This window comes from Salvia splendens, chromosome 10, assembly GCF_004379255.2.
Source record: "Salvia splendens isolate huo1 chromosome 10, SspV2, whole genome shotgun sequence".
Lineage (NCBI taxonomy): Eukaryota > Viridiplantae > Streptophyta > Magnoliopsida > Lamiales > Lamiaceae > Salvia > Salvia splendens.
The window spans coordinates 18,467,468-18,485,841 of NC_056041.1; the positions used below are offsets into that span (position 1 = coordinate 18,467,468).

At 39.8% G+C, this 18,374-nt stretch overlaps 2 protein-coding genes across 4 annotated transcripts; one reads left to right on the plus strand and one right to left on the minus strand.

Moving 5' to 3' along the window:
• The first annotated feature begins 10,337 nt into the window (after positions 1-10,337).
• LOC121751879 (mitogen-activated protein kinase kinase 2-like) lies at positions 10,338-14,036 on the plus strand. 3 transcript variants are annotated; one of them, XM_042146681.1, is made up of 9 exons: positions 10,338-10,415; positions 10,538-10,644; positions 10,730-10,814; positions 11,166-11,300; positions 12,210-12,434; positions 12,518-12,680; positions 12,947-13,163; positions 13,549-13,594; positions 13,674-14,036. In XM_042146681.1, exons 2-9 carry the CDS (start codon positions 10,574-10,576, stop codon positions 13,761-13,763), a joined length of 1,032 nt encoding a protein of 343 aa, XP_042002615.1. In that variant the 5' UTR covers positions 10,338-10,415; positions 10,538-10,573; the 3' UTR covers positions 13,764-14,036. The 3 variants fall into 3 exon arrangements, with proteins under 3 accessions (XP_042002615.1, XP_042002613.1, XP_042002614.1); XM_042146679.1 differs by having other exon boundaries at positions 10,341-10,415; positions 12,518-12,700; positions 12,943-13,163; XM_042146680.1 differs by lacking the exon at positions 10,338-10,415 and having other exon boundaries at positions 10,422-10,644; positions 12,518-12,700; positions 12,943-13,163.
• Positions 14,037-14,508: 472 nt separating this feature from the next.
• On the minus strand, positions 14,509-17,988 carry LOC121751878 (protein phosphatase 2C 50-like). Its single transcript, XM_042146678.1, has 6 exons — positions 17,844-17,988; positions 17,411-17,634; positions 15,951-16,834; positions 15,521-15,865; positions 15,312-15,417; positions 14,509-15,051 (listed from the first exon to the last, which is right to left on the minus strand). The coding sequence occupies exons 3-6, from the start codon at positions 16,746-16,748 to the stop codon at positions 14,717-14,719; spliced, it is 1,584 nt and encodes a 527-aa protein (XP_042002612.1). The 5' UTR covers positions 16,749-16,834; positions 17,411-17,634; positions 17,844-17,988; the 3' UTR covers positions 14,509-14,716.
• Positions 17,989-18,374: the final 386 nt, after the last annotated feature.

The window sequence follows — 18,374 nt, forward strand, 5'->3', positions numbered from 1 at the left end:
TGATGGAGTAATCCAGACTATTGATGCTCTCCCTGCCGGGAAGACTAAGTCGTCCCTAAAAGCAGAACGCAGAGGTTCCAATCAAGAGGAGCCAACACATAAAAGGCTGAAGAAAGACGAAGTGATTACATTTTCAGATGCCGATCCCGTCCCAGCCATCTCTCCTCACCAAGACGCTATTGTCATTCAAGCCGGAGTGGCAAACAAACTGATCCACAGAGTATTTGTGGATACAGGAGCATCAGTCAGCATTCTTTTTAAAGAATGTTTCGATAAAATGGAAGTGGATCCAGCTCGGCTTAGTCCGGCTCCACTTCCTCTGAAAAGTTTCGCCCAGGAGGACACCCGCCCTGAAGGCATTATCAGCCTTCCGATCACGGTGGGAAAAGCGCCTACAAGCTCCAATACGATGATCGAGTTCTTTGTGGTGAAAGCTCGGTCCCCGTACAACATCATCCTGGGGAGAGACTGGCTCAACACAGTTCGGGCCGTTTGCTCTACTTATCACCTCACCATCAAGATCCCTACTAAAGGAGGGATAGCGGTCATCCGAGGTGACCAAAAGAGAGCAAAGGAATGTCTACAAATTGCGCTTAGAAGTGCCGAGCAGTCAGATCGGCACCATCAAGCATAGCAATCACAGCAGCCGGAGTCAGAGACGATGACCGAAGTCATACCGGAGCCGAACTCGATGACAGTTCAGCTGTATGAAGACGATCCATCCAGAACGGTTAAGATCGGCTTCGCGGGAACGCCTCTACTTCGGGAAAAAACCATCCAGCTCCTCAAGGAGTATAAAGACGTCTTTGCATGGTCTCCGTTGGACATGACCGGAGTGCCCCCCGAGGTAATCACTCATCGGTTAAATATTGATCCTTCGGTCCGGCCGATAAAACAGAAGCAAAGACTCTTTGCGGCAGAACGAAGTCAAGTCATCCATGACGAAGTCCGTCAATTATTGAAGGCGGATGTGTTATTCGAAGTGAAGTATCCTTCGTGGGTGGCCAATCCTGTCATGATCAAGAAAAAGGAAGGAGGATGGCGGATGTGCATAGATTTCACCGATCTAAATAAGCATTGTCCCAAAGATTGCTATCCCCTTCCGAATATAGATAAAAAAGTAGAAGCTTTGATCGGCTTCGAAATTTTCTGTTTTCTTGATTTATACAAAGGATATCACCAAGTGTTGATGGATGAGAGTGACGCTCCGAAAACAGCTTTCATTACCGATTTCGGCATTTTCGCTTATAAAAAGATGCCATTCGGTTTAAAGAATGCCGGAGCCACTTATCAAAGGATGGTAGACAAGCTTTTTCGGCACCTGATTGGAAAGGAGGTCGAAGTGTATGTTGACGATATAGTCGTCAAAAGCAAAAGCACTTCGGAGTACGAGCACAACCTTAAGTCCACTCTCAACGTGCTCAAGAAAGCCAACCTCAAACTTAATCCCCAAAAGTGTACCTTTTTGGTAGATTCGGGAAAGTTTCTGGGTTGTTGGGTTTCAAAGGACGGACTCAAGGCAAACCCCTCAAAAGTTCAAGTCGTTCAGAACATGGCAATGCCGAAGTCCATACATGACGTGCAAAGGCTAACCGGATGTCTAGCCGCACTGAATCGATTCCTTTCCCAAGCAGCCGAAAAGCAACTGCCGTTCTTCAAGGTGTTGAAAAAGGCGCCAAAGTTCGAGTGGGGAGCCGAGCAGAAAAAGGCCTTTGACGAGCTCAAAAGTTATCTAGCCGAGCTTCCTATTCTCTCTGCTCCAACCGAAGCCGAAGTAATATTCTTATACTTAGCGGCATCCGATCAAACCATTAGCGCGGTGCTTGTACGAGAAGAAGGCCTAAAGCAGTTTCCCATCTACTTTACAAGCCGAGCATTAAGAGGTCCAGAAACAAGGTATCAACCTCTGGAAAAAATTGCTCTGGCATTAGTAAATGCAGCAAGGAGACTGCGGCCATACTTCTATGCTCACAAGGTATGCGTCTTAACCGATCTGCCTCTTCGGCAAGTTTTGACCAAGCCAGAAGCATCAGGCAGAATCGCCAAATGGGCCATAGAGCTGGGAGAACACTCAATCGAGTACCTACCTCGAAAAGCCATCAAGGGACAAGCCTTGGCAGATTTTCTTGCAGAGGCCAAGTTCGATCAAGCAATCCCTGTCATTGCCGAACAGAAAAATTCTGCCAATGCCGAACTAGCACAGCCCTTGGAATCCGAAGTAGAGCCGCCAGACTGCTGGAGCGGATTCGTAGATGGAGCTTCAAACAAGATGGGAAGTGGAGCTGGTATTTTACTCGTCGCTCCCGACGGACACGAGGTAACCTACTCACTTCGGTTCCTATTCCCCACTACTAATAATGAAGCCGAGTACGAAGCCCTCCTTGCCGGACTCCAGTTAGCGCAAAGTCTGCTCGTCAAATCTCTCAAAGTCCATTGTGATTCACAAGTCATAGTAAATCACATGTTGGGTACAAGTGAAGCCCGTGACGAGAGAATGAAGAAGTATTTGGACAAAGCGCAAAGCATCAGCCGAAGTTTCTCCTATTTTCGGATAATCCGCGTTCCCAGGGCGGAAAATAGCCGAGCAGATACCTTAAGTAAGTTGGCCTCAGATCCGAGCTCAAAGGCGGAAGAATTAATGCATCGAAGCATTGATGAAGCCGAGGTACATTCAGTGTCCAGCTCGCCGAACTGGATGACGCCAATCTTGCAGTATCTGGATCAAGGACAATTGCCCGAGGATAAGAGAGAAGCTCGGAAGATCACGTGCCGAGCACTCCGGTACGAACTTCATGAAGGAGTCCTCTTTAGAAAGTCTTACCTCCAGCCGTTATTGCGGTGCGTAGGACCAGAAGAGACGGACTACATCCTCAGAGAAGTTCATGAAGGATCGTGCGGCAGCCACATCGGAGCTAGAGCTTTAGCTAAAAAAGTTCTAAGATGGGGATATTACTGGCCAACCTTGGTACAAGAAGCAGTGCAGCTCGTCAAGACATGCCCGAAGTGCCAAATCCATGCAAATATCCCAAGGATGCCGCAGACCGATCTATCCACTATGCAAAGCCCTTGGCCTTTCATGCAATGGGGCATAGACATAGTGGGACCACTTCCTCAAGCTCCTCGGCAAATGAAATTCCTAATCGTTGCCGTGGACTACTTCACGAAGTGGGTGGAAGCTGAACCATTAACTGCGATAACGAGCTCAAAGGCATTGGACTTCGTCTGGAAGAACATATTGTGCCGATTTGGCATACCCCACATCCTCATCTCGGATAACGGGACTCAGTTCACCGACAAGACGTTCAAGAATTGGTGCCAAGAGCTGAATATTCAACAGCGGTTCACTTCGGTCTCTCATCCACAAGCAAACGGACAAACGGAGGTAACAAATCGTATCCTGGTGAAAGGGTTAAAAGCTCGGTTAGAACAAGCCAAAGGACAATGGGTAGAAAATCTCCCTCAAGTCCTATGGTCCTACCGAACTACACCCACAACCTCCAACGGTGAAACTCCGTACAGTCTTGTGTACGGCACTGAAGCCGTGATTCCGGTGGAGATCGGCGTACCCAGTCCCCGAACTCTAAATTTCTCCTCAGAAATGAATGACGACGGACTGAGAGCCGAGCTAGATCTTGCCGAAGAAAGAAGAGAATTGGCATGCATAAAAGCAGCCAAGTACAAGGAGCAAGTAACCCGGTATTACAACCAAAGGGTGAAGAAGCTACAATTTCAAGTGGGAGATCTCGTCTTGAGAAACAACGAAGTAAGCCGAGCAGAAAAGCTAGGCAAGCTCGAACCCACATGGGAAGGTCCGTATCGGGTGTCAGAAGTCCTCGGCAAAGGGTCTTACAAATTGGCTCACATGTCAGGAGAACAGGTACCCCGAACATGGCACATTTCCAACCTCAAAAAGTTCCATTTGTAAGAGACAGTCCGGTCAGTCAGTCTTGAGTCTTGTTCAGTCAATGTGCTTTATTTGGTTTACTTGGTCTTTATTTGTCTCTGTGCGTTTTGTCTATATGCGTTTTGTCTGTCTCTGTGCGTGTCGTCTCTTACAAATGTTACTGAGGTATCTTGTTCTTCGAAGGCTGATCCCCTTCTTAGAACATATACAAGCTAAACAATTGTGAGTCAAAGCTTCTACAGAAGATACAAGACCACAATTCAGCTTAAACAAGCAGTTCGTCTGAAACGAGCTGCAACAAGCCAACGATTGTGAAGTCCAAGCTTCTAAAGAGGATACAAGACCACAATTCAGCTTAAACAAGCACTTCGTCTGAAACGAACTGCAATAAGCCAACGATTGTGAAGTCAAAGCTTCTAAAGAGGATACAAGACCACAATTCGGCTTAAAAATCAAGCACTTCGTCTGAAACGAACTGCAACGAAAGTCCGATTCTCGCGATAAAACTTGCCTGAATTAGGACAAGGGAAAGTCCGATCCACGCGATAAAACTCGCCGAATTAGGACAAGGGAAAGTCCGATCCCCAAATTAGGACAACGGAAAGTCTGATCCGAGCGATAAAACTCGCCAAATTAGGACACAAGCTTAGTCCGGTCAAAGATGTTTATTTCATCAGACCAAAGACGAGTCCGGTCAAAGATGTTTATTTCATCAGACCAAAGACGAGTCCGGTCAAAAAAGAGTTCACTTCGTAAGACCAAGGACAAACATCGACTTACCCCGTACCTTTATCCAGAATACCGAAGTAATTCACTTCGCTTTCCGGGGGGGTAGTGATGGAGTACGTACTAAACAAGGTACTAAACAAGCCCAACAGCAGTAAAGCCCATCAGCCTAAAGCCCAAGAAAGAGTATCAGTTCGGCATGACTAAAGAGTATCAGAGTTCAGTTCGGCACAACCAAAGAGTTCGGCCCCAGCCTACAGCTCGGTAAAAGCCAACCAATCAAACTCTGCTCTCAGGTCGGCATCAAGCTCTACTCTCAGATCGGCAAAAGCTGCTCGGCCATAATTCAGCAGTTCGGTCTCAGTATTTGACCGAACTAGGAGATAGTGGACTCATGCAGGATTTCCACCTCCACTACACCCACGATCTATTTAGTGGTGTCAAGCAGTCATTAACTCATGCAGGATAGTGGACCCATGCAAGATCGCCACGATCTCCACGACATCCACTACCTAGTAAATAGCTGCATGCCACGATCTTGGTCCTTTGTATAAATAGAACCTAGATCAGATAAATAGGGGGACATTCTCTCAATCTCTAGAGATAGAATACAAAATAGCAAGTCTGTATTGTAAGCTGTAGAAAACAGATCAAGCAATACAACTCTGCCTTCTTTTCTTCCCGTGGACGTAGATTTACCTCAGTAAATCGAACCACGTAAATTCTCTGTGTCGTGATCTGCGTTTTTCCTGCATTCACTAACATCAAATTTTCGCGGATTCATCATATGGCAATCGTCAAACTCAGTCATGTCCAGCCAATCATAAAAAGTCTGAAAATGAAAGTGTTGAATATCTTAATTTAAATTTGTCGAATGAAGCCATCTGTCTATACTCGAGGCACGTGGAATTGACTTTTGGACTTATATAACATCTTCTTCAACAAGTGATAAATGGTCCACAAATTCTAATTTCAGCGCTTGTGGAAGGTGTTCTTCTCCTTTTGAGCTATAGATAAATGCTAAATGAAAAATCCCTCGATTCACTCATCACTATGTCAGCCCTCAGGGTCGCTAACGGCCTTAGATTAAATCTCGTATAGTATTAAATTATTCGATTTCAAGATCTAATGCTGTTCGGTTGTCTTTTATCTATCTCTTCTCTTCACCATTCATGGGTCTCACGACACTTTTTACTCTATCTCTTTATGAAGAGACAATACATGTAACCCGTTATCTCTTAATCATCTATTTTCTTAACTATTTATGGGTATCACCAATTTCATTTCATTTTTATTTTGTATTTCCAACAAGTTTAATTTAAAATTATTTTGATACTATAAAATTGCCATTCTAATTTTAATAATATCAAAATGACATTATTCGAATCCTCATATTTTTAGATAAAAAATGAGTGAGTGATAGTTTCTTTGGTGTAAAAAAAATATTATGATGAATGAGATATTTATAGATGAGTTTATGATAAATTGGATAAAAAATAATTGAAAAAAACTGGTAATATTTGGAAAAGTGGAAAAATTATTATACTTTTTTTATTTTAAAATAAACAAAACGGTCAAAATACGACATCGCGGGCGTCGAGTGAACGTCATCACTCAACCACAACGCGCCACGTGGGGAGGCGCGTGGCTCGCTGGCTCGCTAGCCATCTCCCTCGAAGAGAAGCTCCAAGAGACAATCCATCTGCAACGCGGGCTCGCCGCTAACTCGTCTCAGCGAGACGAACCCGAGCTGCGGTCGAGACGGCTCGTAGTTGCCTTAAGATATCATATTATTCACATGACAATCTATTATTATTAAATTAAATTCAATAGATAAGCATAAATATGCCATTTTTTTTTATATTTTGCAGTTATGGCATGGTCTATTATGTCGCCCTCTATATTCTAATACCATTATTTTGCTAATTTTGTGATTTCAATAATAATGATAATATCGTCAATTCATAACAAGAAAATTATGATATTACTATAATGAATAAATTGTGTAGTAGTTTTAGACTAATTAACTTTTTAGCTATGATGACGTAATTTAACATTGAAGAGTACAAATATAAAATACTCCTATAACCTTAAAATACTACTCCCTCTTTGTATTAGAGTAGTAGTTTTAGACTAATTAACCTTTTAGCTATGATGACGTAATTTAACATTGAAGAGTCCAAATATAAAATAGTATAACCTTAAAATACTACTCCCTCTTTAGTATTAGAGTTGAGTCGTATTTTTATTTGGCAAAAAAACAACACATCTTATTATCTACTATCTTAGTGCTTTATTCTTTGTTCATACTTTATTTTATCTCCGTTTCATACTTCTTTATTTCATGTGAACAATATTTTCTTAAGTCTTAGTGAAGAAAATGTTTTATTATTGGAGGACAATGGGAATACTTAACATTCACAGTTAGATTTTATTGTTGTCATGACTTAAAAGAAACAATGTAATACAATTCTACTCATAATGAGTAATTTGTAAGAGCTTGATGATAAACTTAAAATAGTATACTGTTATTTACGTGTTATTTATATCAAATTATTTATAACAAACTATGTTAAGGAAGGTATAACACTAAGATGATTCAATTGTTTGACTCTAATTTTTCATTTGCGACTTAGTGAGACATATTTTCCGCCTTAAATTCCACAATTTCCATTATTTCGCTATCTTAATACTATTAGACATTATTATTATTATTTTGACGAGAATTCGTATACCTACATTGATAAGATTTTTCAGTAATGTTATTTTTCCAAATTTTAATCTAATGGATATTACTATAATACTCTAATTTGATCTTAGTCCATCTCTATAGTACACTAAGGCCATGTTTGGTTGGCGGGAAAGTAAAGTTGGCAAGGAATATGATTCCTAGGAAAATGAATCTCTAGAATATGATTCCTAATAACTTTACTTTCCTGTGTTTGGAGAATACCAAGATTTTAAATTTTGTATTTCATATAAACACCAAACTAAAGATAAACTTATTATTATTTTATTTTTAAAAAGAATAATAATTTTTTTTAATAAATTATTAATTACAAATGACGACAATTATATTATTATTATATATATTATTATGATGGATAGTTTAAATATGAATCATTCATCACAATATATAATAATACAAGTATAATTATAGTTACATGGAGTATTATAATCATAAATGATTATAATAAAAATATAATAATAATAATTATTATTATTATTATTACTACTACTATTACTATTATAATATTTAAGGATATTATAATTAAATAAATTTTATAATTTAGAATTTCACTATGATTTTATTAATTATTTATTTCTAAAATAATAATTAGTATTTATTACAATATAATTTATATTATATAATTATATTTTAATTTTTTAATAAGTTATTAATTATTATTATGATAATAAAAATTATATATAAATTTTATAATACAAAGTTATAATTATGATCATTTTAATTATAGTTATTTATTATTCTGAAATTAAGTATGGTTTGTAATTTAAAATTATTTTTAAAACATTGTAATAATAATAATAATAATAATAATAATAATAATAATAATAATAATAATAATAATAATAATAATAATAATAATAATAATTAAATATGTAAGAATCCTAAAACTGGGAAAAAGAATACCTAAAAAAAGTGAGGATTCAGAATCCTGGAAAGTTGTACTAACTTTCCTTGTTCTTGGGATTTTGATTACTTTCCCAGTTTGATTAAAAATCGAAACAAACACAGGAATTTAAAATTTAAGGAATCAGATTACTTTCCCAGGCAGAATCCTGGCAACCAAACATGGCCTAAGAGCATCTGCAACGGTGAGCAGGACGTCGTCCGTCCGTCCGTCCGTCCGTGACAGCGGCACGGAGACGCTGTCCGCCGCTGGCACGGCGCTGCTCGATGCATCGAGCACGTCCGTGCCAGCGAGCAGGTGACGTGGCCGGCGCTGATTGGGCAATGGCATAGCCGTTGCATTTGAATATATTTTTTTAAATCGGTTTTTAATTAAAAAAACCGATTAAAAATAAAAAAAATATTTTCCCACTTCCCAAAAAATTATATCCGTTTTCTACCCACTTTCATTTTTTTTTCATTTTCCCCCCCCCAAAAAAACACATTTTCATCTATAAATACCCCCACTTTCACACCACACTACACAATTCCCATCTACATTCTCTCATTTCTATTCTCATCTACATTCTCTCATCTCCATTCTCAATCTTTCTTCCACTCCTACAACATAACAATGTCCGACGACGGCGATCACCCATCGGGCTCCCACAGTTGGAAACCCGATTGGTTCGGTTCACAACCGTTTCCTAGTCCGGAAATGGAATTTTCGGCCTCTCCTCAAACCCAAAGTTCGGGAGTTCCGGGTGGCTACCGGCCTTACCCGATCGACGACCAAGATGCCCCCGAAGGGCTATACGGGTGGACACCCGAGCCTAGAGCGAGGTCGACCGCCCCCTCCCAAACTCCGACGCCTCCTACTCGCGGTGTCCGCACACTGTACACTCCGGCGAAGATGGGGCAATTGTTCAAGGAGTTCTTGTCAATCTCTGAAGATCCGGAGGTTGGCACGAACCAATCCGGCGATCACTATTGATGGCGCATTTGTCACCGGTACAATGAAAACCGGCTGGCGGGAACAATCAAGCGCAACGCCATCTACCGAGCCAACGAAGAAATCCAAAAGTTCCAGGGGTATTACCTCCAGGAAGAGCGGTCGGCGGGGAGCGGCCGGAGAGAGATCGACGTCATCATTGCCGCGATGAACACCTACCAATCCATGAACTACAAGCCGTTCAAGTACCTCAACATTTGGCAGGAGATGCGGTCGTATCCGAAGTATAGGGGAGGCGTAACATCCTCCTCTAGCGGCTCCTCCAAACGGTCAAGGTCGGTATCCCTATCCGACGCCGGCTCCGAAGACGTGGTTAGCCAACTCGCCGGAGCTAACTTGGGTAGCCCCGACGCCGGCCCGAACGGTTCCCAAAGCCGACCGCAAGGAAGGAAGAAGGCGGCGGCCAACCGCCGTCGCGCCGCGACTCCATCCGGCGATGCTCCCGAACCCGCTCCCGTTCTCATGCCCTATGCGCCACCCCCACCCTCCCACCAACTCGTTGTGGGGGATTTTGGCCCAACTTAATATGACTGATAGGTCAACTATGACCCCGCGCAACTTCGATCGCACGAGGCCATGATATTGGGCCTCCAAAAACAATTGGGGGTAGTGCCGCCGGATGAATAGTCTTCCACAAGGATATTTTTAGCTTTAATTATGTAATTTTTATTTTTTAGGATTTTAATTATGTAATTTTTATTTTTTAGGATTTTAATTATGTAATTTTTATTTTTTAGGATTTTAATTCTTTCTTTTTTATTTTATTTATAATTTGTAATATTATTTCGGTTTTTTTAATGAATTTTAATATTATGGAAATGTTTTTATTTAAATTGAATAATAGAATGGTGAGACTCTTGTGCTCGTCATTGCGAAAGAGCACAACAGTGAATGTTGTGCTCTTGCCTAAGAGCATGTAGAAAAAGTGGGGTCGGGCCCACAACCATGCTCGTTGGCAAGGGCACGGTTGTTGGTGCTCTAATTTCCAAAAAAGAAACCGAAGAATGAAAAAAAGAAAAAAAAAAGGCGGGCGGAGACAAATTACAGTTGGCTAATTGGCTTCGTATTAAAAGAGAGGAAGAAAAGTAGGTACAGAATGTTGGAAAGTGGAGACTGGTGTCTGAGTTCAATTTCAACTGAAAGTGAAGAGCTTTCCTCTCTCTTTCTCTACCCCCAATTGATCATTCTTTTCATCCACTTTCCTTAAACAATTCACTTCTCACCAATACTTACCTAACCTCTATTTTTGTCGCTTTATTTGTAGGCCTTTTTGCATCTCACTGCGACAGATTACCAGAATATGAAGAAAGGGTCGTTGGCACCCAACCTCAAGCTCTCCGTCCCACCTCCCGATGACATCTCTAAATTTCTGTACTACTTCATTTTCTTTTCAATTTCCTTTTTTTCCTATCCTTTATTCATTTCAATTGATTTGGATTTCGTTGTGTTTGTGCAGGACTGGGTCGGGAACGTTCAAGGACGGCGATCTGTTGGTTAACAGGGATGGAGTTCGGGTTGTTTCCAATAGTGAAGTGGAAGTTGTAAGTGGATCGATTTCATTTTGCTCACTTGTATCTAGCAATGTCATGTTTCCTTAATCCTAACCCTTGTTGATTTCATTAGGAGTTAGAAATCGAGGGGCTTTTCTTTACGAGCCTCGATTTTGTGTGTTTGGCATTTGGCAAAGAATTGTGTTTACTTGCTGGTTTAAACTAGGGAAGATTCTTCTTCCATTTGAGAGATTTTAGATATCATATTCTGATATACTCAGTCTGAAGATAGACAACTTTCAATTCGCGAGATATGAGAATGCTTGATTTGATACAAGTATATGAACTGGTTTGCATCCATGGAAACTTGCACTTAATTTCCGCGCTTACTTTGCGTTTCAGCCAACCTTGATACAGCCGACGGATAACCAGTTGAGCTTAGCCGACTTTGATGCAGTGCAAGTCATTGGTAAGGGAAATGGGGGCGTTGTGCGATTGGTGCAACACAAATGGACGGCACAGTTTTTTGCACTTAAGGTATTGACGGACTTCAATTTTTGTCATACTCCATGAAGTGATATGTAAGTTTTATGTTGTACATGTTTGGGTGACAGTTACAGAGAAGGCATTTGAAAGTAACCTTATAGATACTAGCCTATCATAAGTTATCAAATTTGAGTTTGATACTTACTTATCTAAAAGCATTGTTGTGTGTCTACTTTTTCCAAGTCTAACCTGAATCTATAAGACATAATCATAGTTTATGGTGGAATTGGAATACTGGAATATGTCAATGCAACACATGTGCATCAAAGTTATCATAAGTTCTTCTGAAGTAATTTGCACCTTACTATATAATTCAAAGGAGCCAAACCTTGTTGTAATGGAAAATGCAATTCTGGTCAATTCAGATATAACTGGATAGGTGCAATTCTTGTCAATTTAGATAGATACAAATTCAATCCCCTTTCCAAGAGCTTTCAAATGAACCTGTGGATAGTGTTGTGTATTGATAGTGTGGAAAGTTCATTTATTTTTAAAATGTGGGATCAATGTATTTTATAAATTGACACCCCATATTGGAAGTATTGTTTTGTTCTCTACATTATCCAATTTGAGGCCTCTCTACATCTGTAACTTCTAACTGCTGTCTCATTTCTTTCAATTTCTAGATGTGATAAACTTACCTCAAGGAAACACACATGTACACGTTTATATCTGATGTATTAATGTTATCACCTTAAGTTTTTTATTACGCTGACTATATAGGTCATGTCCTTGATTTATGAAGAATTTATCACCAAGAGATAAAAAAGTTTATTCTTGGGAATGTAATTATACTAACAACAGACTTCATTTCCCTTTGACTAAGTTTGCAAATAATATGTGACAGAGATGCATGACAACCACTGACATCAATCTTCTTGATTTCTTGAATGATATCAGGTTATTCAAATGAATATCGAGGAGTCTGCTCGCAAGCACATTGCTCAAGAGCTCAAAATTAATCAGTCATCTCAATGCCCATATGTCGTGATTTGCTATCAATCATTCTATGATAATGGTGCAATCTCCATCATCTTGGAGTATATGGATGGAGGGTCTCTTGCAGATTTCCTTAAGAAAGTCAATAAAATCCCAGAGCCTTATCTGGCTGCAATTTGCAAACAGGTAGTGGCTATTGCGCGTGTACACACACTGTGTTCTCTATTTCTTATACTTGTTATATTGAACTCCCCGTCATGCCATTATAGGTACTCAAAGGTCTCTGGTATCTTCATCACGAAATACATATCATCCACAGGGACTTGAAACCTTCAAATTTGCTGATAAACCACAGAGGTGATTGCAAGATCACCGACTTTGGAGTCAGTACAATACTTGCCAACACATTGGGTCAAGCTAATACTTTCGTTGGTACTTACAACTACATGTCTGTGAGTAATCTTCCCATTACATGAATTAACAATACCCACCAACATTACATGAATTAACAATATCCACCAACATCATTGTCTTCCATGCTAATATCTTTCCTGTGATTATAAATTGTGCTAACAATAGTTACAATACTCACCTTCATCTCCAAATGTGTGCTCTTATCACTCCTATGTTGTATTTTTGATGCATAACCAAAATTTGTTCTGAACTCTCTATTTTTGTTCTTCTGTGTGCTTAGCCAGAGAGAATCATCGGAGATACCTATAGTTATAAAAGTGACATCTGGAGCCTGGGTTTGGTTCTCCTCGAGTGTGCAACAGGAGAATTTCCATATTCCGCACCTCAGGCAGAGGGATGGATCAATGTCTACGAGCTGATGGAAACCATTGTCGATAAGCCTGTGCCTCGTCCATCTCCAGATCTCTTTTCTCCGGAGTTCTGTTCATTTATTTCTGCATGGTAATACACTGAATCTAATACTTGTTGATAAAATTTCCCCCAGGCTTGAAGTGAACTAAAAATGGTTTTAACACCATGGTGATGTATAATTTTACTTCACTCGTTGGAGTCCATTTCACTGTCAAGTAAAGTCAAAATTTGATGTTTTCAGATGATATTATGCAAAAATAATTGTGAAAGCTTTCTGTGAATCAGATGTTCTGGAAAACTATCAATAGTATTTCCCTGTATAAAATCATTCTCTTACTTTGAAGTTAAGGACATACATTCTGGAAACTTGTCTGGTCCTTCACTTGCTCGAATTTCTCATTAAGTGTGATGACATACATACTTCTATAGTAACTTAGCCCTCCTAATTGATCTTATATAAAACTTGGATTCTCAGTGTGCAAAAGGATCCTAAAGATAGGCTATCAGCGAACGAGCTCATGGTATATCTCATCACCCTCTTGGTTAAACTCAGTTTATGGACCTCCTGATAACTAACTTTTTGTGTTTTGTGAAACTCAGGCACACCCTTTCATCACTAAGTACGACAATCATGATGTTGATCTTGCAGCGTACTTCACCAGTGCAGGACCTTCACTGGCCACACTTTAATCTAGGTTCAGTCTATTGCAGCATTACTGCATATTATGGCCGTCTTCGCAGCTGTGAAGGCCAGATGAGGCACTCCCATTTCAGGACTGCTTCTGGAATCTCTATTTGTGCATCGTTACTAAGAAAGAGTTCGCCGGTCTTGTAATTTTGTATGTTAGTGAATTTTCATGTACTCTCAAGGGGGTAGGTTGATTCTGTTTTATGTGTGAGTATGTTGTAAGTTGTAACCTTTATATAAATAAACCCATTTTGTGATTTTCAGTTCGAAGGCAATCCCATCTTGACATTGCTACAAAAAAGACACAATTTATTTACCCAATTTGGCATTATGTGAACAGGTTCAGATGGCTATCTATATTAGGAATCAACCCTAATCCAACTTAATGCATCAAGAATCAGTTAGAGCATCTCCAAGGGGGAAAGGTATATTTCTCATTTACCTTCTCAAAAAGGTTATTATATACCTTCTTAAAAAGTAATGGACTCCAAGGAAAGAAGGTAAAATAAAAAAGCAAACAAAATAACTAACTTTATACCTTTTCTATTAAGAAGAGGTAAAGATACATTTTCAAAATGAAAGAAGGTATAATACCTCATCAAATACTCTTTTCTAGAGCATGAATTTTATAAAGAAGAGGTAAATATGATAGTTATTTCTCTTTACCTCTCCATTTACCCTCTCCTTTGGAGATGCTCTTAGTAGTATTAGTTTTATCTCCATTTGGAACAACTAACACAGAATCAATAGAATGGGAAAAAAGTCACAATTGCTTTAACAGAGTATAATGGTTTATATGTACAACAGCATGCTTCCTTGGTTAAATCATAGCATCTTACAATACTGTTCTAGAGAGCTACCACTACCTTGCAGGAATTTGTCGACTGCTCAACGCGCAAACTTCCAGCGGCGCAAAAATTTCAGTGGCTCAATAGACGGGACAATGAGTAATGTGTCACGTTTTCCTTTTGAATTTCCTTTGAGCTTTCAAATCCACCACTATCACAGAGATATTGTCTGCGCTTCCTCTTTTGAAAGCAAGCTTCGAGAGGTACTCTGCTGCCTCTTGTGCAGCGGGGTCGCTCCCTGTACCACGCTCTTTGGTGAGCGTCGTTCCGTTCCTCTTGTGCCAGACCAGTATCCTCTTTCGGGCCAGATCACACGCCTCCTCATTCGTCATCACATCCCATAAACCATCACTAGCTATGATAAGGCACTCGTCCTCTTTTGTGCGAGGAACAAACATTACTTCTGGATCTGCGATCACATATGGCCTCAGGTATCGATCACCTACACACGAGGAGATGCTACAATGTTAATAGAGTTGAACAGACTTGCACATTTGATGAGTTTATTATAAGCAAGGATCTTTAAACAAATCATAAGAACATACGGAACAAACAAATATGGTAACATTTTCAAAGAATTGCAATGTAACTAAGATGATCAACCTAAGATTATTAACCATCCCAACTGAGCTTCAAACCTTACATTAGTTGCTATATTGGATCACACGATAGAGTTTAGGAAAAGAATGCAGATTGGCATACCAATGGATCTTGACACTGCAAGGACACCTGAAACGCGATATCCATCCCAATTGATGACCTTGCCTCCGGCAGCTTCTATCCTTGAGCACTCGTCTTCTCTATTTGGCTGAAAACCAGAATCATAGCATCACATTAGATCAATCATGGTATTTGCTGACAGTGCATGAATATCTGCAAGATAATATTTAGTCCAACAAATCAAAAGCTACCTTATGATCTATGGATAACGACATGGACACCTTCCCCCGGTTCAACACTGCCCTCGAATCACCACAGTTTGCAACAATGATATGCGTGGAACAAACAATAGCAACAGCAGCAGTGGACCCAACGGATTCTGGGGCGAAAGGCTCATGAAGGTTGGAAGCAATGTCATCATCAGTTCTGGGGAACCCTCCGACTTCGTTGTCCAATCTATGAAAGCACTTCTGAAAAATTTTGAGCCATTTCTCCTTCAAGTTGTGCTCACCATTTTCAACCTTCAAATTTTCCTTAGCTGCGCCAATCTCATCGGCTAACGCTCTAGGCATATACTCTCTGCAGTAGTTAGCTACCTATACACCAAAAAGTTCTATGGTTATATGACATGCTAAACTAATAAACGGGAAATCCGAAATAGACATCATTTTGAATATTTACCTGGCAACCTCCATGGCCATCATAGACTCCATATACATGGCCAGCTAGGTCTTTATGTATGGAGCTAAAAAGTCGGGTGTCGCTCAACATCTGAGAAGGAATGTTTAGGAATCGCGGTAATGCTACGGCTGCATCTTCCATTTCTGCCCTTCTCCCACAAATAGATGTTAGGCCCCAAAGAGGTGGTAAATTGAAAGCAACATTTGGCTTATTTATCTTCATTTCCTCAGTAACCTCAATGAGTGAAGCTGAGAAGGTCCTTTTAGGTTCTCTAATCCCGACAGCCTCACCGGTCTCCTCCAAAGAAATTAGATCATCAACTATCTCAGACGCTACAGTTGCTACCCACGACTCTGATCTCTTGGTTCTCTGAGACATATTGATCTTCCTATCTATGCAATCCTCAATGCAAATGCCATTAGGGCAATCAGTCACGTGTTGAGAATTGAGAAACGGATGGCCCATTGGATTATCATCTTCCTTGAGTCCATGGTTAATGGTGCTGCTAAAAATCATGCTCTGCCTACTCCTACTTTCCTGATCTTTACCATCCTTGGATTTATCGAAGTTCGAGTCTACCCTAACCAGAACTCCATTGTGAGGAACAATACAGCGAGAATGCCTATTCTCGGAGGTGAGAGAGATGGAGGGCAGCTTGGTCATGGATGGTTCAAGAAACAGATTTTTCGAAGTGTTTTCTATGAGGTTAATCCCGGCAATGTCAACACACGTTGCATACAACGATTCTTCGCCTATCAGATTACGTGGAAGGGCAATGAGGTGAGAAATCTCATCCATCAATTCTTGGACAATTAGCTCAATATAAATACCACTGTTCAACAACGCTCTCTATAGAGTCTCAACATCCGTGATGAAGCTAAACCCTAATCAAAATGAGGATTTTGGAATCAGAAAAACAGAGATTTCCACAACTCATATAATGCACAAAAATATTTGCAGAGACTCAACATCCATAATGAAACTAAATCCAATCAAAAATACCTTTTGAATAGAAATCAGAAAAGCAGAGATTTTGCAACTCATATAATGCAGAAAATTATCTACAGAGTCTCAGCATCTATAAACCATAATGAATTTAAATCCTAATCAAAATGGAGACTTTAAAGAAAGAGAGATTTGCCAGGTTGCCACAGTTCATAATGCAGAAAAAATCAATTATATGCAAACAATAAAGGAATATGCATCAGAATTAAAATGGGAATCAATGTGTCAAAATACAACAGTCAGCAACCACAGGAGGCATCATAATCATCCCTATTCTTATATTCCTCTTTATCTACAACAATTTGAACCATATAACCTCAAGAGATGACATAATCAGTTAATTTTACACATGGGGTTCTGATTCTCCATACCAAAACAGCATAAAATTGCATTAAAATCTCCCTCCCTCTCTCTCTCACACACACGCACACACAAATTCTTGAACACATCCATACCTTACAAGGCTGAAGAAGGCACCCCTGAAAAATAAATGTTGATTTGTTTCTTCCGTGCTGCAAGAATGAATTTTGAAATACTCCTACTAAAAAGAGAGAAAATCCCATAAAAAAGCAATCTTTAGGGTCTCCAAGTGTTAAAAATCAAAGCTTTGATCACCAGATGTCACCCCAGAGACACAAGTCCACAGTCAAAATGTCTGTGAAATAGCACCAAATGCCACCTATCACATTCCCCCTCAGAAAAGTCAGTCCCTTAAAAGCATCACATGCATCATCTCTTCCAAACACACACACACACACACACACAGAAGAAAAGATGAGAGGGGGAGAGATTACGTGTCCCGAGAAAAGATGGTAACGAAAGACTAATTTCATTTGGAATAATTAAATAAACAATTAGTCAATCATACAAGGAAAGGTAGTTGCTTACCGTCTCAAATCAAATCAGCAGTGACAACTCATGCCTACAAAAAGCTTCTTTTACCCTTAAATTCTTGATAAACAATAATTAAAAGAGAGAGAAATCGGAATTATGGGGCGAATCCAAGGTGGAACTCCCTCCCATGTTGTCAATGAGAAGGTATTCACAATTGCAGAGTGGGGTCCACCTATAGGGGACATGTGTCCAACCATCCTACGTTCAAGGCTTCCTTTCGGTTTAACTAATTTCCATCTTTTTTTATTGTTATTCCTTTGAAATCTGCGGATTGTCTGCCAATTAGATGCTTCCACGCACTGACCATCACTTTTCGTTATTTTGTTCCTTTTGGTATTACTACGATTTACTTCAAAAAAATTTCTTGGGAAGTTGAATAATTCGAAATGGAAAATGTGTCCCTTTTCACTATAAACATCTCTTAAAACTTTTTAAAGCGTATTGATTTTTTCTTCCAAAGGGATGACTTTTTTGTTAAAAATAAATGTGAATTTAGATTTATGATAAACAGGTTGTTAAAAAAAA